Source organism: Onychostoma macrolepis, chromosome 07, assembly GCF_012432095.1.
Source record: "Onychostoma macrolepis isolate SWU-2019 chromosome 07, ASM1243209v1, whole genome shotgun sequence".
NCBI lineage: Eukaryota > Metazoa > Chordata > Actinopteri > Cypriniformes > Cyprinidae > Onychostoma > Onychostoma macrolepis.
Genome location: NC_081161.1, coordinates 4,048,082 through 4,068,539, shown reverse-complemented (window position 1 = coordinate 4,068,539; position 20,458 = coordinate 4,048,082). Strand labels below are relative to the sequence as shown.

Here is a 20,458-nt window from a genome sequence, read left to right as displayed (position 1 = left end):
TCTCGATTTCGTCACTGCCCTCCCGCCCTCCGGCGGCAATACGGTTGTTTTGACCGTAGTGGACCGGTTCTCGAAGGCGGCTCATTTCATCCCCTTGCCCAAATTACCCTCTGCCAAGGAGACAGCGGTTACCGTTGTAAATCACGTCTTTCGTATTCATGGCCTCTCGGTCGTGGTTTCCGACAGGGGGCCCCAGTTCGTATCCAAATTTTGGAGAGAGTTTTGTCATTTGCTGGGGGCGAGTGTTAGTCTGTCTTTGGGGTTTCACCCTCAGACCAACAGTCAGACTGAGCGGGCTAAGCAGGATCTTGAAAGGGTGTTGCGGTGTTTAGTCACACAGAATCCCACTTCCTGGAGCCAACAACTCTCGTGGGTTGAGTACGCTTATAACTCGTTGCCAGTGTCGTCCACGGGCCTCTCGCCTTTCGAATGTAGCTTAGGTTACCAGCCACCTATTTTTCCCAGTCTGGAATCTGAAGTCGCAGTCCCCTCTGCTCACGCCTTCATCCGTGAGACTCTTCTCCGGGTGGGAGCACGCACCAAGGCCGATCGCCACCGGTCGAGGCCTTCCGTCTACGTCGTAGGTCAAAAGGTATGGCTTTCTACTAAGAACATTCCGCTCCGCCCCGTATGTAATAAACTTGCTCCCGGATTTATTGGCCCGTTCGCTGTCACTAAGATTCTTAGCCCAGTGGCAGTCCGCCTCAAACATCGTGTTCCATGTTTCCAAGATTAAACCAGTTTTTCATTCACGACTTAATCCGCCTACTCCGGTTCCTCCACCGCCGCGTCTCGTAGATGGGGAACCTACTCATTCGGTGAATCGTATTCTGGACTCGAGATGGAGGGGACGCGGATTCCAGTACTTGGTGGACTGGGAGGGTTACGGTCCAGAGGAGAGAAGTTGGGTTCCTGCCAGGGACATATTGGATCACTCACTTTTTGATGATTACAATCAACAGGTAAGATCTGCAGAGAATGCCAGGAGGCGCTCTTAGGAGGAGGGGTACTGTCACGGTTCATGGGATCATGGTCTCATCTGTGCTTCTGCTGTGTGTGTGTGAGTGGGCGTGTCTGATTACCGCTACGAGCTGATCATTCCCAGGTGCGGCTCGTTTGCGGCTCTATATTAGGTGTGCTAACCTTGTCTTGTATTCTCAGATACTTGGTGTTTGTCCTCGTGCTCCTGCTCACACTGTTGCTCCGGTGTCTGGCTCCCTGGTCGTCTTCTCAGCCTCTTTCTGGAGATTCTACCACCGTGAGCTGCCCATTGCGTCCCTGCGCTACGCAGACTTGTCAGCCCTACGGAGAACTACTGTCACTTTCTGTTTGTGTGTTCTTTGGATTATCCAATAAACTGTTTGTTTTGCATCCGCTATTGAATCCTGTCTCTTTTCCCATGACATTTTCTGATCATTCTTAATCTTATTTTTTCCAAACGTTTGGTTTTACTTTATGCTGTCCACAATCATTTTACAGCTCTACTGTTTATTATGTATTTGTTTCTATTTTTATGCCTCCATAGAAATTTTTGGAGGATGGCTTATGAAGACTTGGAGTCTATTGTGCTGTTTTGTTCATTTTGGAGCATTTCTTTGTATGATGTTCAGTGAACGATGGAATCATGCGACACAGTTTTCAATTTTTGGTGAATTATTCCTTTAAGGCACTTTCAAGAGTGGTTTAAAGTGTTCAATTTGTGAAACTGCACTGCAAAATGTGGTAATCTAAAAACGGTAAACTAACCGGTTTTACTGAGCCAAGCTATATACATTTATACCAACAAAGCTATATTTTATATATTAAATCAGGTAGAAATAACTCTTTAAGGTAACAAAGTGTGTGTGTGAGAGAGAGAGAATAGTTGTGGATATTTCTAGAAACATGGTCAGTGAAGAATATTTTACTTCTGTCTGCTCACTGCAGGCCATCTGGCTTTGTTATCAATATTTATGTGAGCATTCAATAAATAAATTATAAAATCTGATTGATGTCAAACTCTAAAAATAGCTATCACCCCTAGAGGTGAAGGAGAGTGTGACAAAAACAAGATTAAATTGAAGAATAAAAATAGATGGGAAAGACTAACGGGGTGAGATTTCATATATCACCTCCAAACAGCTTTGATTTGCCTCAAAGAAAGTGTCTAAAAAGCATTCAGCTGTAAATTAAGCCTTAAAATAAGATCACACTCAGTGTCCTGACAAACCCTGAAGCTGCTGTGTGTGTTTTATATTTTAGTAATTCAGTGCATGATTTATAAAGCAAGAATAACAGTCCCACGAGGCTTTCTACTGAGAATTACAATGATATTTTAAAGAAGAAAAAAGAGAGAAAGATTGTATTCTCCCAAATACCAGAAAGCTATTCATACCAGTCACAAGATAATCACCTGCTAGACTTTATAGCTATGATTATAACCAGTCATGACGAACTGGAGCTGGTTATACCGACACACACACACACACACACACACACACACACACACATAGACACAATAAATCAGAAAAAAAATAACAAACCAAACCTCGATGTACTATTTATACCTTAACATGTAAATGTTTCTAACAGTAAAATGCTACGCTGTTGTCACACAACCTCATTTGGTTCCTCAATAAAAGCAGTTTTTATGCATTTCAGATAAAACTTGTACAAAATGTATTTTGTAACAGTGGAAATGGAAAGTCAGTTGCATTCTACTGAGGGATATATTCTTTGCAGTATGCAGTTGGTATACTGCATATTTTGGCTAATTAAAAAAAAAAAAAATGGTTCAATGAATTCCATGCATACAGTAAAAGTACAAAACTGTGCACAGTATAATGCATGTATAATGCATAGCGTACTATATAGATTTTTGGATGGCTGATGCCGATATTGATATATGAAATTAGATTAATTTAAATAACATGCATAGCAATTGCAGTAAAAATTGCAAAAATAAATAAATAAATAAAAAGTCAAAATTGCAATGAAGTTTTTATTTATTTTACATAGGCCTATTTACTAAATTACATTTACATTTATTTACATTTATTCATTTAGCAGACACTTTTATCCAAAACGACTTACAGTGACAAAATAAAGAGCAACATAGCCTCACATCTGTGCTCATGCACTGCCGTTCTTTGCGCTGTCATAATAAAAGTTCCTTTGCTGTCAGAATAGAAGTTCTGAGACTTATTGGCCAAAAAGAAAAAATATCGGCCGATACATAGTATGGCAGTATGCTATTTTGAACAGATACACACTATTAGACAGAAAAACAGAAGAACAGATTCGAACAAGCCCTTGACAAACTGCCAATTAATCAGACACTCAGTTTTATTGAGTAAAACACTTCCTGACAGACAGGCAGCAGCTAGTGAGGCTGGGAAAAATACACATCCAGCACTCGTACGATCAGCACTGAAGCTCCTCAGGGCTGTGTCCTCTCCCCACTGCTATTCTCCCTCTACACCAATGACTGCACCTCTAATGACCCCTCTGTCAAGCTCCTGAAGTTTGCAGACAACACCACACTCATCGGCCTCATTCAGGACGGTGACGAGTCTACTTACAGACAGGAGGTTAAGCAGATGGCTGTCTGGTGCAGTCTTAACAACCTGGAGCTGAACACACTCAAAACAGTGGAGATGATCGTGGACTTCAAGAGAAGCCCCCTGCTCTCCCCCCACTCACCATCATGAACAGCACTGTAACAACAGTGGAGTCATTCAGGTTCCTGGGCACCAACATCTCCCAGGACCTGAAGTGGGACACTCACATTGACTCCATTGTTAAAAAGGCCTGAGGAAGTTCAACCTGCCACAGGAGCTGCTGGAACAGTTCTACTCCACCATCATTGAATCCGTCCTCTGCACTTCAATAACTGTCTGGTTCAGCTCAGCTACCAAATCTGACCTCAGAAGACTACAGAGGGTAGTCCGGACTGCTGAGCGAATCATTGGTACAACCCTCCCCAGTCTCCAAGAACTGTACTCATCCAGAGTGAGCAAAAGGGCTGGTAAAATCACTCAGGACCCCTCACATCCAGCACACTCCCTCTTTGAACTGCTGCCGTCTGGTCGACGCTACAGAGCTCTGAGCACCAGAACGACCAGCAAAGGAAAAGTTTCTTCCCTCAGGCAATCCATCTCATGAACACTTGACAATAATTGTGGAACACACACTATTTATACACTTATACACTTATTTATCTAACACACATACTACATTTCAAATTTGCACATAATATACCTGTCCATACAAAACTGTCTATTGTTACATACCTGTAGATAAAATTGTCAATTTGTATATTTTTATTCCTTATTCACTTGTTCTATTTTTATTCTTTTATTATCTGTGTTTTTTGTCCTGTCACTGTCATTCTGTTGCACTGTGGAAGCTTCTGTCACGAAAACAAATTCCTCGTATGTGTAAACATACCTGGCAATAAAGCTCATTCTGATTCTGATTCTAAAGCATGAAGCAATACCTTGGCCTTTTCGAGCTGAGCCTGAGCCTGTCTCTCAGCTTCTCTGCGTAAGGTCTCTTTATCTTCCTCCAGAGACACATCCGAGTCAGACGGCCGACTAGTGTATGAGTCCGCTGAACCCTGTGGAAAAAGCACAGACATTTTTTAATGTACACATTATTTCTGTGTGTGCATTTATTTCATTAAGTACATGGATTATGACACATGGTTTCTATTTGATTGTCTTCCTTGATTTTAAAACCATGACCTTTACTCATTTGCTCAGGATAAATATACAGCTACTCTACTTAAAGTTGGTGTGCGTAATTTGTTCATGGCAGAATAGTTTCTCCTATATCAATAAGCAGACAGAGTAAGCCATTTTTCAACTTGATTCCCAACATTTTGAAGAAAGGTAACAAGTTTTGGTTATTATTGACTTACATTGTATGAAAAAATGGAAACAATTTAGTTTAGGGACAAATTCTCACTATTAACTAGTAACTTATTAGCATGCACATTACAAGCATATTGACTGTTTATTAGTAGGCCTACTTATAAAGCACATATTAATGCCTTATTCTACATGACCATATTTTAGATCCCCACCCCATACCTAAACATATTAACATATAAATGAATAAGCAGCAAATTAGGAGTTTACTGGGGCAAAAGTTGTAGTTATCGGTTAGTTAATAGTGATTCTCCAAACTAAAGTCAAATGTGACAAAAAAAATAAAAATCAGTACTATAACATTTTTCAAAATATCTTCTTTCAAGCTGTTTTACGAAGACTTAAAGTCATACAGATTTGGAAAGAAATTATGAGGGTGAGTAAATTATGATAATTTTCATTTTTAGGTGTCTGTCCCTTTAAATTAACTTGGCATTTCATTTCAGAGAACTAGCGTGTTTCTCTTACAACATCTGAGGGAGTGACTAACATAATCAGTCTCTCAACATTTTTTCCTCTTCTGGAAAATCAATCATAGAAACGTTATTTTAGATTTTTCTTGTGCTATTGGAGTGAATGGGAAGTGCCCCACCTGCCCCTAAAGAGTACAGACAATCATCTCTGAGGATCTTACACCACAGCGCACAGAATGCTCCCTACTTAGCAACGGCCCTGAGACACGGGTAATTATAAAGTACTTTGAAATTGAAATGGATAATAGTAAAACAAAACCAGTGTACCGCAAATCATTTCAAACTGTAACTGACTTTAAGAGTCATCTGCCTGTAAACAGTATAAACAAAGAATTTAGATATAAAAATAAGATGAAAGGGACTTTGGTATAGCTAGAGTCCAAACCACTGGTACTGGTTGGGATGGAAAAGGATCGATTGTCCAAAATAAATCACCTTCTAGCACCTGACCAATTACAGCACACACACATACAAGACATTCTACACCTAAAATAGGATTTAAATTTAATTTAAATGTTATAACGTCTGGACACACATAGCCTAATTGCTGCATTTTTTTGGGGTTGATTAAAACAAATTACAACTATTCACAATTTCCCATAAAAAGCACTCTTTAACATACCGGTACTTTAAAAATGGGTACTTATCACTAAAAAAACAAAAAAACAAAACCCTTTAAAAATATACTTAAGTGCAAACTGAATATAATTATTTCGGAACACTTAATTGAATTTCTAGTGAAATGTTTATGACATATATTTATATGTCATATATTGAAATATATTTTTGATTTGTAATAATGAAGTTGCAATTCGGTACATTTTAAATATTTTTTAACTTTAAATGTAATATTGAATAACACACTACTTAAAATTATAATCAAATACTTTACATGTGCTTTAGTATGTCAGTCAACACATAAAAATAAGTGTACTTCTTTAAAGCATGAAAAACTGATAAAAAACATGATTTAAAATGTACTTTAAAGCACAACTTTTAATTTTGACTTTATTCTTAAGTGCACTTTTAAAAGTGTACTTAAGTGTGAAACAGTCAAGTGTCACTTTTTAAGTCACTTAGGTGGCCTTTTCAATATTTTGTATTATCTGCAATTGCAGTTTTTTGAAAAGATATACTTTTAAGATTTGAAGTACACTACAAGTGCACATTCAATACAATTAAGTGCACTTTTCTTTAGTAATAATAACACATAAATACATTAAAATGTGTGCATCTTTGTATGTAATTTCCTGCATAAAAAAGGCAATAGAGAGATTCAAAAAAATATTTAGAAATTAACCCTGAACATACTTGATAGACACTGTTGATGTTTACATAAAATCATGGTCACCTAATGTCAAACGAGGTCACAAGTAAAATGTGCATTTAATATTCATCATTCAAGAACATATAAAGATTAAATCAAAAGTAAGATACTCAGCAACATACTAGCATATCCTTTTGCTGTCAATTTCCATTCGCTTGCACACGAAAATAGTGTATATTAAGATGTATAGTAGTTCTTACACCAATGTTGTTCTTGTCTCGGTTTCCTGTTGCTCGTTTCAGCAGTCGTATCCAGGAGGCCTTCATCAGCCAATCCAGTTAGAGCATTTGCTCTCCTCACCATACCAACCACAAACTTCAGTAAACTCTAACAACAACTACTGGATATACTGCCCACCATCTACCAAATGATATGCAAACATTATACATAAACCTGAGAGCCGCAGGTACCAAAAATGCAATTATAGGCAAGTAAAAAAAAAAAAAAAGAATCTGACACTGTTTTTTGTTTAGCTTTCACTAAAACTGCAATTTAAGCTACATAAAGTGCTACCTAATATCTCGGCTGTTGCCTGGGCTAATGTTATCAATGCTAGATGTGCTGCTGCTGTGGGAACGTAGAGTTCTGCTGTGTTGTTGACGATGGCACGCAATTCCATGTGCTTGCTCTCGATCCCTGCGCATAGTGGATGATGAGAGCTGCTACGGCCTGTGGAGACAGTGGCGGAGTGTTTTCTTCTAGAATAATGAATGAGACTCAGTCCATCCCGCCGCAGCAACACCAGCAAACCAGGCTGCCATGCTCTTCTATGAAGAGCCCTTCCCCGCTCCCTAGAGCCCAGCACACCAATGCTAAAGACGCTAGCACCTCTGCTGCAGTGATTTGCACCTCTAACTGCCAGCTCTTCTTTTACACGTTGTCCTTTCTGTCTTCTGTATGTCCATAGTGTTCCTCAGGCATCCAGGCTTCTGTACGCTCTATAGTCTTCCTGTCTCTCCAGTATGTCCTCTGTTTTGCATCCACTTTATCTTCCCTCCCCTCCCATCCTCCTCGCTCTCTGCCTCTGCGTTGCTCTTCACAGTCGCTCCATCTGTGTGTCGTCTTCTGTGATTAATCCCGCTGCACGTTTACTTGTGTGTGTGTGTGTGTTTGGGGGGGGGTATCTGTTTATGCAAAATGTGCACGTGTGTTCTTGTGAAAAAAAAAAGTGTGCTTAATTGTTTTGAATGTGCACTTGTAGTGCACTTCGAATCTTGAAAGTACATTTAAAAAACTGTACTTGCATATAATATAATGTAAAATAAAAGGCCACTGAATTGACTTAAACAGAGACACTATCATTACTGTTTCTTAACACACTTAAGTACACTTTTAAAACGTGCACTTTGTAATAATGTCAAATTTAAAAGTTTTACTTTAATTTTAAATTCATTATGTTCTAATAATCTTTTGTTTTGCTTTAAAGAAGTATACATTTGATGTGTTGACCTACATACTAAAACAGTAATGTTCTTATTTGATATTGCATTTAAATTTAATATATTGTAAATGTACTAACATGCAACTTAATGTTAAAATACGTGATATTTCAATGTCAATAGAAATGACATTAAAATATGTTTTAGTTCACTATAAATGCTTGTCAGTACATTCGGCAGTATTTTAACCATATTTTAATTAATCGAATTATGACATTACAAGTGTACTTAAGTCCTACTTAAGTGGGTCAAAAAGCACTCTAAAGTTAAGCTAATTGCAATTAATATAATACATTTTCATTAAATTGCAATTGACATTTAATTAAGTGCCCAAACATTTCATTCAGATCACACTTAATTATATTCTATCAAAGTATATTATTTCCATATAGGTACTCTTAACATGTACTTCTATTTCACAAGGGTTGTGTGGTTGCCCAGGAACTTGTAAACAACACACAAATTCTCTCTATTCTATGATTCTATGATTTCACTCTTATAAGCACTTAGTTATAAATCTGATTTGAACGCAAGTTCTTTATTGAGTGCAAGACGTTTAAATCTTGCAGAGCTAACACTATTTTTAAATCTGTTAAATAATTTACAACAGATCTTCAGTAGATTTATATCAGTCTATCCATACTATATAACAAACTTAACAACAGGTAAGTGGAGGATTAAGGGTGAACTTTTGACCTTCGAAAATGCAGTAACATTGACTACGTTTACAAGGACATCAGTAATCTAATTATTTACCTTATTCTGAATGAGACAATATTATGATTAAGGTGTTTACATGAGATGCTTTTAAAATAATCCTTTCATGTTCCCGTTTTACATGTTATAGTACATAGATTGATTAATGGAATGCGTCACTACGTCACCATGCAACGCCATCCGACATCCCCTCCAGAAATTCACGTATAAACATATAGTTCGTCTTCGTGATGATGCCATATACAGTTTTGGGTGTTTCATTTTTAATTTTATGAAAGCTTCAAGTGCAGTTAATTATTTGTACATGCATACAGACAACAGCAGTGCTGAAGCTCTTTTATTTGCCGTCAAATGGTTGACCGCTGCCGTGTGTGTGTCCTATCGCAAAATGTGGTGAAAAGTCCTACACGACGGTCAGAGGTGGAAAGTAACGAATTACATTTACTCGCGTTACTGTAATTGAGTAGCTTTTTTTGTGTACTTCTACTTTTTAAAGTAATTTTTAAAATCTGTAATTTTACTTTTACTTAAGTATATTTTGTTTGAAGTATTGTACTTCGCTACATTTTAAAACACATTAATTACAGAGTAAAAAATAAAAAAATAAATAAAAAATCGCTCCCTGGAAACTACTGCAGTAAATAAAGGGCAGGAGAACAAACTGGCGCTAAAATCAGAAAAAGACAAAGACGGACAAGACAGGCGTTAATGGTGCAGACCCAGCTGAAAACCCCGTCGTATTCTGCTGAAGTTGAACTCGAAGGAAATGAAGTGAACCCCTGGCCATGTTTATGCACTATTATGCAGTGTAAGCTGTTTGCCTAGGGAAACCAAACTAGCAGCTTATAAATATCGACATCAACCCTTCGCAAGCATGTAGAGGTAAGTATAAATACTTGCATCATTGCATTGGTGGTTAAAATGAAGCTTTGGCAGTTTAGCAAAAGGTTTTGCACAAATTAGCCAAAAAGACAGTGGTGCAAGGGTATGCAATATATCGTCTGCGATAATATCTTAATTGTTGTTCTAACGATGTGCAATTTGACATTATCAGTATTTAGCCAAAAACCAAACAAAACATTCCTACAGAGTGCCTTGAAGTCTAGTAGACCAGTGTGCGCGCGCATTTAGAGTGCGTTCTTTCACTGCGTGATTCAGTGTGTTTAAATGCATTTAAAATGATCACGGAATATTTATATCATTTCATATAGTAAATCAATATCACACAAAGAGTGCCGTTTTTCTCCAAAAATCAGCATGATTACATATAGATTTTTTTCTTCATTACAACAGTTCAATAAACAAGAAGTTAATTAAGAGACTTGCGTTTTAGACACCATATTGCCTGTTTTAGCTCTATTTCGATAACAAAAATAACCCCAAACACAGCCACAGCACTATTTTGCGTCTCTGAGCAACATGAGGGTGTTTCGTTCCTGAATTAATCAACTGTTTAATGATTCGGTTCAGTCTCAATGACTCACTTATTAACAGTTACTTTAAAAAATATATATAATTTCAAATGAGTATTCAACATTTTATGTGTTATATATCAAAACATTATTTCTGCATTTGTAACTGCAGGTTAAATGCATTCATGTCCTGCATTAAACTGTGTAAATACATCTAAATGCCACTTCAGATGAAGCTTCTGTGTTTCCTTTGCATTGCAAAGATGAATTTTGCTGATATTGATTTAATTTGCCTGGTAACAGCCCAAATGTCTTATTATTCTAAATAACTGATTCCTTTAATTAAAAACAACTAGTTTGAGATTTATAGGCCTATCCCAGGGGTGTCAAACTCACTTCCTGGAGGGCCGCAGCCCTAACGAGTTTAGTTCCAACCCTGCTCCAACACACATACCATGTAGTTTTCAAATAAAACTAAATGATTAGATTAGCTGGATCAGATGTATTTAATTAGGGTTATATCTATACTGAGTTAATTTTAAATGAGCTACTTTTTACTTTTACTTGAGTAGATTTTTAGACTGGTACTTTTACTTGTGCTTAAGTAAAATTTAATTAATGTAATGGTACTTTTACCTGAGTGAAATATTTTTGTACTCTTTCCACCTCTGACGACGGTAATAGTGTGATTAAGGTGTTTAAGTTACATGTCTTTACTGCACTTCAAAAATGCAACTAAAATAGGAATATTCCACATGTCTTAATTCGATTTGTGTTTACTTCAATTATGACTTTAGCCGGATTAAGGTAATCAAAAATCTCTGTTTACATGGCAGACTCTTAATCAGAGTATTGTCTTAATCATATTAAAATCGGAGTATTGATATCCATGTAAACATAGTCATTGTGAAGTTTCCAATCAGCTGTCCTGCACTGACTCAGGGTCAGACCTTGTGGATTTTAAAACAACACAATTCATCTCTACAAACTAGCTTGCATCTAATCAAAGAAATCTCACTGTGATGATCCATCATTTAATCAAGTTGATTATTTTTTGATTTTCAGCAATTATCACAGGTTTATTTTCAGAAAATAACAGAATTCTTCATAAGACTTGACGTAAATGAGCTGTAATTTGCAAAACAATTTCTTGTGGATACAGAGCTTGGTGCCTATTCTGAGAGAATGAATTGTCTCCTTGATGTTTAAATGACTGATCTGAATGGCCTGTTCAGTTCAAATTCTACAGTATATTACAACTCGGGCTAATTGGAAAAAGTGCCTGTGGCGACATTTCTGCATAATGATATTATGGTGCTACTTGCATGTTTCGCGACACTTTCAAAGTAAAATGTAAGCGTAAGTCAAAGTAAATGGTGCTAAAAACATGTTAAATTTTTCAGATTAACAGATTAATCTGGCAATGTTTTATTATATTGGTTGTTTAATGTATTGTGGCAATTCGGAAATGACATGTCTGGTAAATGACGCTAAAAGATGAATGCCCTATCGTGTTTGAAAATAACATACCACCTACACTAAATCTGACTCAAAACATAACTGATAGTGTTAACAAAAGCAAATGTGAGAGAAAAATGCATTTGCCAATGCAACCATGCCATTTCAGCTTGTATCTACAAGTTTCACAGAACTACCTACGCACCAGAGCGTTTCACATCTCAAGTGCAATGTTGTACCGGGTGCACTACTGAGCAAGTTTACTGTTTATTTATGTTACAAAAGCCAAACATATGATGCTGAATATCTGATGCAAACCTCAAAATGTGTTTGTTTACTAATCATACACTGTGGCAAAGGCGTTTTAAGGTTATGACATAATATTGTGCAAGGAACCATGCAAAAATAAGTATTTTGTTAAATGGTCTGCCCATGTGATCATAAGATGTGAAAAGGAATTTTTAAAAAAATCATTTCACTGCCACTAGTGTTCATTTCAGCAGGAAACTGCAGTAATTGTTTTGCAAAATGAGGCATAGTTTTCCAATGATCCTATGTTGGCATTATTTTTTCTTTATCTCACACACACACACACACACACACACAAAATTACATAGAGTCAACACGTCACAGCTGTGCTCCTCAAGCTATTTAGCACAGATTTTCTTTCTGAGAGGTCAAAGAGATCATGAAAACACACTCACACAAACACACAAATTCACTCTGATGCATTCGATCATGTTCTACCCTGTCATTTTAAAGTAGAACACCAGACATCAATATGGATATATCGACTAAATCACACAGATTTTTACGCACACTCACACACTAGGACAATGTCACTATGTGCTCTTACATTTAGTCATTTATTTAAGTGATTTGCTTGCATTTAAGAGTAGGTTGTAATTAGTAGTTTGTTGTCTGTCTCTCTCTCTTTCTCATTTATCTTTCTTTTTATTTTCTTTCATTTTCATTTATTTTGTAGAGAGCTATTTGTCCTGGAGATGACTATCTCTGGAAAAATATTTACCCAGAATTCTTTGGGTCCATCAGTCTAGAAAAACACATGCTAAATGCAAAAAAAGGTGGATGCATCACATTTTCATCAAAGTACTTTGCTACTCAAGCAGATAATAATTTATATTTTATTTATAAAAAAACTGTAAATAATACAATTTCTAAAATCTTCATTTTATTTTCAAATATATTAATTGTAAACTTGAAAACAAAAACGTTCAGTACTGTATTTTTATTTATAGCCTCATGACGAACCCAGGAGGAAACACGTATGAATGTTGCGTATGTTACGCATTAAAATACTCTCAACAAAGAAAGAGAACGTACAGAAGTGATCTAGACATAACAGAAATCTTATAGGATTTTCCATTAATTATTCCTTGAGTTTTATGATGCCAAAAACTTGCAGACAATAGTTTAGAAACCTAAAGTTCTGTATGTCTAAAAGCTGTGTTTATTCCATAATCAGTGTTAACACATCACATATGTAATTAAGACACTTTTACAGTCTCTAACACACTCACACATCAATGCAAGACTGGAAAAAAAAGTTCAGGAAACTTTCAGGAAATGTGTTTTTCCCACCCACAAAATCCTAGCCTAGAAACTTCCAGAAAGGAGCCAAGCATTGTTTAAAAGAGCAGAGAATGGATGTCGAACACCGCAAAGAATGACAAAAAAACTTAAGATATTTGGGACTCACCAAATCAGACTCCTCGCTGGTTGAGAGGTACATGTCTATGAACATCTGTGAGTGTGTGTGTGCAGTATGAGTGTGTGAGAGAGCTGTACTCCACCCAGCTGCTCTACAAACAGTCCTAGTAGGAGAAGGGGGAGCGGGAAGAGCGGTTTCCTCTCGCTCCTGTGGGCTGAGTTTGAAGGGGCTCAAATATGTGCTTGTAAAATGAATGGTGTGTTCGTCTACATTCTCTCTCCTCCCAAAACTACGTCAAGTTACTCTGCTAAACCCAGAAATCTCTCTCTCTTTCCCACGCTAAGAAAAAAACCATGACAGTCCATCCCACAAACAACCTATGCTCTCAGACATGCACATTACCACATGCACACTCACACACATACCAAAACAAATCACTTAATACACATCAGGGGATAATTATCATGTTAAAGTGACAGCCCTATAATTCATTAATGTTAAGTACACATGACTGAGATGTATCTGAATGCAAATAACACCTGACGTATTCAGAATCCAGCCTCTTTTTGAATACTTCTGTGGTTTTGACTGTAACATAAGACAGATGTGAGCGGAAAAAAAAGTCTCCTCACAATCAAGTGAGAAACGCTGTACATTTGTCCTCTTGCTCTCCTTCCCCAAGGCAGCGCTGCCAAACTCCTCCCCTTGAAAACTGCTCTCAACAGCTGATTAGTGGACTTTTTTTTCATTTTTTTTTCAAAAGTCACCAAATATGGAAACGTAAGGCTTTTGCACAGTAGTCTAAATAGACAGATAAATAGAAAGGTAACAATTTATAATAAGTGCATACAGTAATAAACCACTTACAAAGCATTTGCAAACTATTGGTAATTCATAGTTTATAAACTGTGGTTAATACATTAATAGATTCTATACAAAAAAAAAAAAAAGTGCAATTAAGGTTCAATAAAGGTTGGTTTCAAGCACGTAATTAATGACATTTTCTCATTTCCAGTGACCTAATCTAAAGTGAGAACTATTCACTCCTAATTACAGTGACAATGAATGAAGAACTCACTATTTATATATAGCCTATTGATACATTACCAATGTAGCGACTACAATTTTTAAACACAGAAAAAACGAATAGTTTGTTAATGGATTGTAAGTACTTTATTAGTGTATACTTATTATAAAGTGTGATATAGTTAGATAATATTTAGTTTAGTACTATCTTGATGCTGTTGAAATAATAGTATGTCATTTAGAACGTGTAGCAGCGTTTTCTGTACTGTATGGCCTGTGTTTGAGCAAAAGTAAGGTCAAGGTAGAGCGTCCCTTACAAAAAGTATTCTTCAGGTTCATTTTATTAAATAAACTCAAGTAAAGTGTAAGTATACTTTATGTAGTAAGTATATTAAATCATTGTATTACTAGTATACATGTTCGTGTAGGTGGCAGGCCTACCATTTCAATACTTCTTCTGACTAAATTGGCCCATTTTTAGTTCCACAAAATATATACGGTTACACTTTATTTTAAGGTGTCCTTGTTACAGTGTAGTTATACATTTAAGTACTGAGTAATATAAATTAACTACATGTAGCCTTCTTACTTACTATATGGTTAGGGTTTGGCTTAGTGTTACTTGCATATAATTATTCATAATTAATTGTTATTATACTAGTAAGTACGTGTAACGTGTAACAAGGACACCAAAATAAAGTGTTACCTAAGTGTAAAAGTAGTAAACTTTGAGTATCAGTTTATAACTGAGTTTTTCATTTGTATTGCAAGTATACTGTGAGCTATACAAGTGAACTTATAATGTTAGTTTACTAGTTGTATACTTTTAGCCCACTTTTTAGTTTATGAAAGTAGACTTTGAAGTATACGGGATTAAAAAAAGAATTGAACAGAAGTTCATTCACGTTTGCTATTACTATTTATAGTTTACTAAGACTTTACTATACTTTCATTACCTAAAAATTGGGCTAGAAGTATAGCTAGTAAATCTACAGGGTTAAACTTTATTTTACAGTGCATGTATTTACAGTGTACTTACAGTTTACTTTACCAAGAAAGTACTGGGTAGTACAAGGTAACTACATGGGTTAAAGTTAGATTTAGGGGTAGATTCAGGGTTAGTACATAGTTATTACTCAGTTAATTGTTATAATAAGTACATTGTATGGAAAAGTGGAACAGGACTGTAAAATAAAGTGCTACCCATATAAGTTCCCTTGTAATATTGTTCACAGTATAGTTGCAAAATAATCAAAATGTACTACTGTTATACTTAAAGTGCAGTAAAACATATACTTTTATGAATTACAATTGGACCTATTTAATCCTAAAAATATAAATAGTACACTTATAAGTAATAAGTAATTTGACAATTGACTCAAAAGCTGTTTCATGGACAGGCATATGCTATTCTTTCGTTATTTCTACACCAATTAAGCAGGTAAAAGGTCTGGAGTTGATTCTAAGGCCCAATCCTGATTCTATTTTATACCCCTTCCCCGTGTCCCTTAAAACAGAGTGTCAAGGGGTGGGGGTGAAAATATCCCCCTAAAGATTGGGACACCACTACTACACCGTCACACATGATCATACCTCGTCTAGCTCCTGCAATAAACACACCTATACTTGTATGCTGGTGTGCATTAGAACCTTACCGTTCTATATTAATGTGCTGCTTACTGACACACACACACACACACATCCGAGATCGCGCAGCTCACACATCCAGGAGCAAAGAAACTTGACAACACTGCCCCACGACTTTTATTAATAACAGTTTAAATATTGAATCCCTACATTATGTTTTCCAGCAACGAGAGGATAAAATCGCTGCTTTTAAAGTAAACTCACTCATTGTAAAGAGAGATGCACAGAAGCGTTCTCTCTGTCTCTCTCTCTCTCTCTCTCTCTCTCTCATTGGCAATATTTGAGAAAAAAGGTTTAACGATTTCTAATGATTGGGGGAACTAGCCCCCCTCAGCGTCTATGGTGGTTATCGCCCTGATCAGACATGAAAATATGTTGTGGCACTATCGTGCAGTCAGTAATGATATGACGTTTAGCAAACTTTAGCGATTTTTTGCAAACATTTCTTTGAATAACATGACTTTGAATATGAACTCACGATTGAATTTAACATAAAACAAATTATTACTTTTAATAATGCAATAAGGCTATCTGGCCCCTCCCCTTACCCCTACCCCTCCAACCAAAAGAGTATCAAGACACCCCTACCCCTTCACGGAAAGGGGAAGGGCTAAGGGGTAGAAATGGGATTGGGCCTAATGTGTGCCATTTGCATTTGGAAGCTGTTGCTGTGAACCCACATCATGCAGTCAAAGGATCTCTCCATACAAGTGAAACAAGGCTTCAAAAACAAAACAAATCCATCAGAGAGCGATAGCAGGAACATTAGGAGCGGCCAAATCAACAGTTTGGTACATTCTGAGAAAAAAAAAAGCACTGGTGAGCTCAGCAACATAAAAAGGCCTGGATGTCCACGGAGGACAACAGTGGTGGATGATCGGAGAATCCTCTCCATGGTAAAGAAAAACTCTTTCACAACATCCAGCCAAGAGAAGAACACTCTACAGGAGGTAGACGTGTCACTGTCAAAGTCTACAATCAAGAGAAGACTTAATACGGTGGGTTCACAAGGTGCAAACAAGACCTGATTACACTTTGCCAAAAAACATCTAAAAAAGCCAGACCACTTCTGGAAAAGCATTCTTTGGACGGCTGAAATTAAGATCAACCTGTTCCAGAATGATGGGAAGAAAACAAGTCTGGAGAAGGCTTGGAACAGCTCATGATCAAAGCACACAGCATCATCTGTGAAACACGGTGGAGCAGTGTGATGCATGAGCTGCATGGCTTCAGTGGCACTGGGTTACTGGTGTTCAGTGATGACGAGACAGAAGACAGAAGTAGCCGGATCAGTTCTGAAGTGTATAGAGATGTACTCTCTGCGTGTGGTGAGCGCACTGGCACCGTTGTACTGTGGCTGCCGTCGCATCATCCAGGTGGATGCTGCACACTGGTGGTGGTCGAGGAGAGACCCCCCACATGATTGTAAAGTGCTTTGGGTGTATGGCAATACACAATAAAGTGATATATAAATGCATCATTCATTCATTCAAAGTTGATTGGGCGGCGCTTAATAGTACAAATGGATGATGACCCAAAACATACAGCAGGAGTTTTTGAAGGTAAAAAAGTGGAATATTCTGCAATGGCAGAGTCTATCTCCTGATCTCAACCTGATTGAGCTGCATTTCACTCGCTGAAGACAAAACTACAGGCAGAAATACACACAAATAGGGATGTAACGATTACCGGTTTGACGATAAATCATGATAAAATTCTCCACGGTTAGTATTACCGTTTCGTATTTTAATTATCGTTAAAACCGTATTCGATTACCGCGATTTGAACAACTTTTCACGTTAAATAAATATTGTCCAGCACAGTTTTCAGTAACAGTCTCACGTGGGCACAACATGCAGAGTAGTTTTGTTTTGAGTGAAAATAGGGCGGAAAAGCAGGGAGGTTTTAAAAGAGTGCTAAGGGAATTATACAAATGAATATATGAATGAATTAATTATGAATGTACCTCTGAAGGTTCTGACTGTCTTCAGAAACGATTCGATATAAAGCGCCACCTGCTGTCAGAGAGTGGATTTACAGAGACTTATATTTACATTCAGTCTGTGTGCAGTTTCTGTCTGGCTGAAAACGGACCGGATTTGCATGCCCTGCTGTAACGGTTGATGAAAAACAAGCTTATGTGGATTCTACACATTTAAACAGTTCAGATATGTTACGTAGAATTATTTATGGAGCAGATAAAATACATATAATCATTTATTAATCAATTATCATTTTGACGTAACCCTTTATTTAAAGGCTTAAATGTGAGGTTTACCTTTATATGAAACTTTTTCAAAGCTTTATTTGAACATTTACATTAGATATTTGAACATGCAGTCAAGTTGTCGTTTAAAATCCGAACATCATTGATAATGTTATTGTTTTAGTGATTATGCAAACAAAAAAGTAATTTTATTTGTTGATTTTTAAATATAAAACTTGGTGAATTGATTTATGTGTCTGTACTTTCTGAACATCTCCAGCACATTTTAACAATACCGTGATAATACTGATAAATGTGATAATTTTGGTCACTATAATCGTGATAAGAAATTTTCATACCGTTACATCCCTACGCACAAATAAACAACAACTGAAGTCAGCTGCAGTAAAGGCCTGGAAAAGCATCACAAAGGAGGGAACCAAGTCTTTGGTGATGTCTATAAGTTCCAGACATAAGAGAGTCATTGCCAGCAAAGGATTCTCAACAAAATATTAAAAATGAACATTTTATTTATGATTATATTTATTTGTCCAATTACATTTTAGCCCCTAAAAATGGGGGGAGGGGGGGTGATGTGTAAAAAATTTTTTTATAATTCCTAAGCATTTTATGTTACATTGTTGTTCAACCCCTTGAATTAAAGTTTAAATTCTGCACTTCAATTTCATCTTGATTGTTTTATTTTTAATTATGTTCTGGTGGCATACAGAGCCGAAATTCTGAAAATTGTATCAGTGTCCAAATACATATGGACCTGACTGTATATATTTGTGAAGGTTATTATCATCCAGACTTTTCAGAACTACCACATACATAATACTTATTTCATATGCAAATATCAAATCAGACGACCAAAAGCCACAGCATGGCTCCTTTTAGTGTGGCGACAATTTTTTGCCACCACTTCCATGTGTGACTTAACAGTACCTGATGGAACCAAATTCAAAATGCAGCTAATGCAGAGATGCTTTGTTTCTTACTTTAAAGAGTTTACTAGCTGACACAATACAGATATTACACCAATGTTTGCTTATAATCATGCATTATTTTATGTTTCTGTCTAAAGAAAGCCTTATTCAGTAGATGAAGACTAATGCTGTACTCTTAATGCATAGAGGTATTCTTATAGTGACTTGCACAACATAATAATGTACATACTCAGTTCTTCCTTTCTCAGCCCTAACAGCATAAAATATCAATATAATGAAACCAAGAGCATTTCCTTACCTTAACTTTCTTAGACATGTTCACTGTCTAACTGTGGCGAAGAAAGGATGGTTACTACTGCCACTGTCCATCTGATCAATAATTCAGGCTTGAATTCACAATGACTACATATAGTTTCCAGTTACAGTTATCAGGTTAGTGACAGACACTCTGTTAACAAAAAGTTTGGGTCAACTGTTTGTACATCCTTGTAAGTGTTGGAATGTAAAATAATGAAATGAATTTGCATAATAGCAACATTAATTTGCATAACTGGTTGCATATTTTTTGGACTCAACAGGTCACAAGATCATCACAAAAATAAGTGAAAAAGAAGTGCACTTAATTGTATTGGAAGTGCACTTGTAGTGAAATTCAAATCTTAAAAGTATATATTCTTAAAAAATGTACTTGCAGGTACTGTAATATTAATAAAATAAAAGGCCACTTAAGTGACTTAAAGAGATACACTTTCATGACTGTTTCTTAACTTTACATTTTTAAAAAGTGCACTTTGTAATAATGTGAAATTAAAAGTTTTACTGTCTAACAAACGAAAGCACATGTAAAGTACTTGATTATAATTTTAACTGTAGTGTTTTATTCAATATTAAATTTAAAGTTAATATATTCTAAATGTACTAAATTGCAACTCCATTACAAATGTGTAATTGCAAATATATTTAAAACATGGATACAATAAGTTTCAACAGAAATTAAATATTTTAGGTTACCATAAATGCTTGTCAGTACATTCATACACTTTAACCATATTTCAAAGACAATTATAAAATTACTTATAAAGATGTACTTAAGTCCTACTTGTTAAAAACACACTCTTAAGTTCAGCTAATTGCATTTCATATAGCCTAAATGTAAAATATAATTCATTTTCCCTTAGTTGCAATTGACATGTAATCAAGTGTTTGAAAACATTACACTCA

At 36.3% G+C, this 20,458-nt stretch overlaps 1 protein-coding gene across 6 annotated transcripts in view; it reads right to left on the bottom strand.

The window, feature by feature from the left end:
- The window catches only part of cacnb2a (calcium channel, voltage-dependent, beta 2a), a 45,935-nt gene extending 26,282 nt beyond the window's left edge, over nt 1-19,653 (bottom strand). For 2 of the 6 annotated variants that reach the window (XM_058782284.1, XM_058782287.1), the window contains exons 1-2: nt 13,457-13,561; nt 4,478-4,597 (exon numbers count right to left, since the gene is read on the bottom strand). In XM_058782284.1, the coding sequence (XP_058638267.1) occupies nt 4,478-4,597; nt 13,457-13,501 (165 nt within the window). In that variant the 5' untranslated portion in view covers nt 13,502-13,561. Of the gene's footprint in view, nt 1-4,477; nt 4,598-6,910; nt 7,751-13,456; nt 13,562-19,535 lie in introns of those variants that run through there. The other 4 variants (XM_058782282.1, XM_058782286.1, XM_058782285.1 and 1 more) reach the window with 3 other exon arrangements.
- Nucleotides 19,654-20,458: the final 805 nt, after the last annotated feature.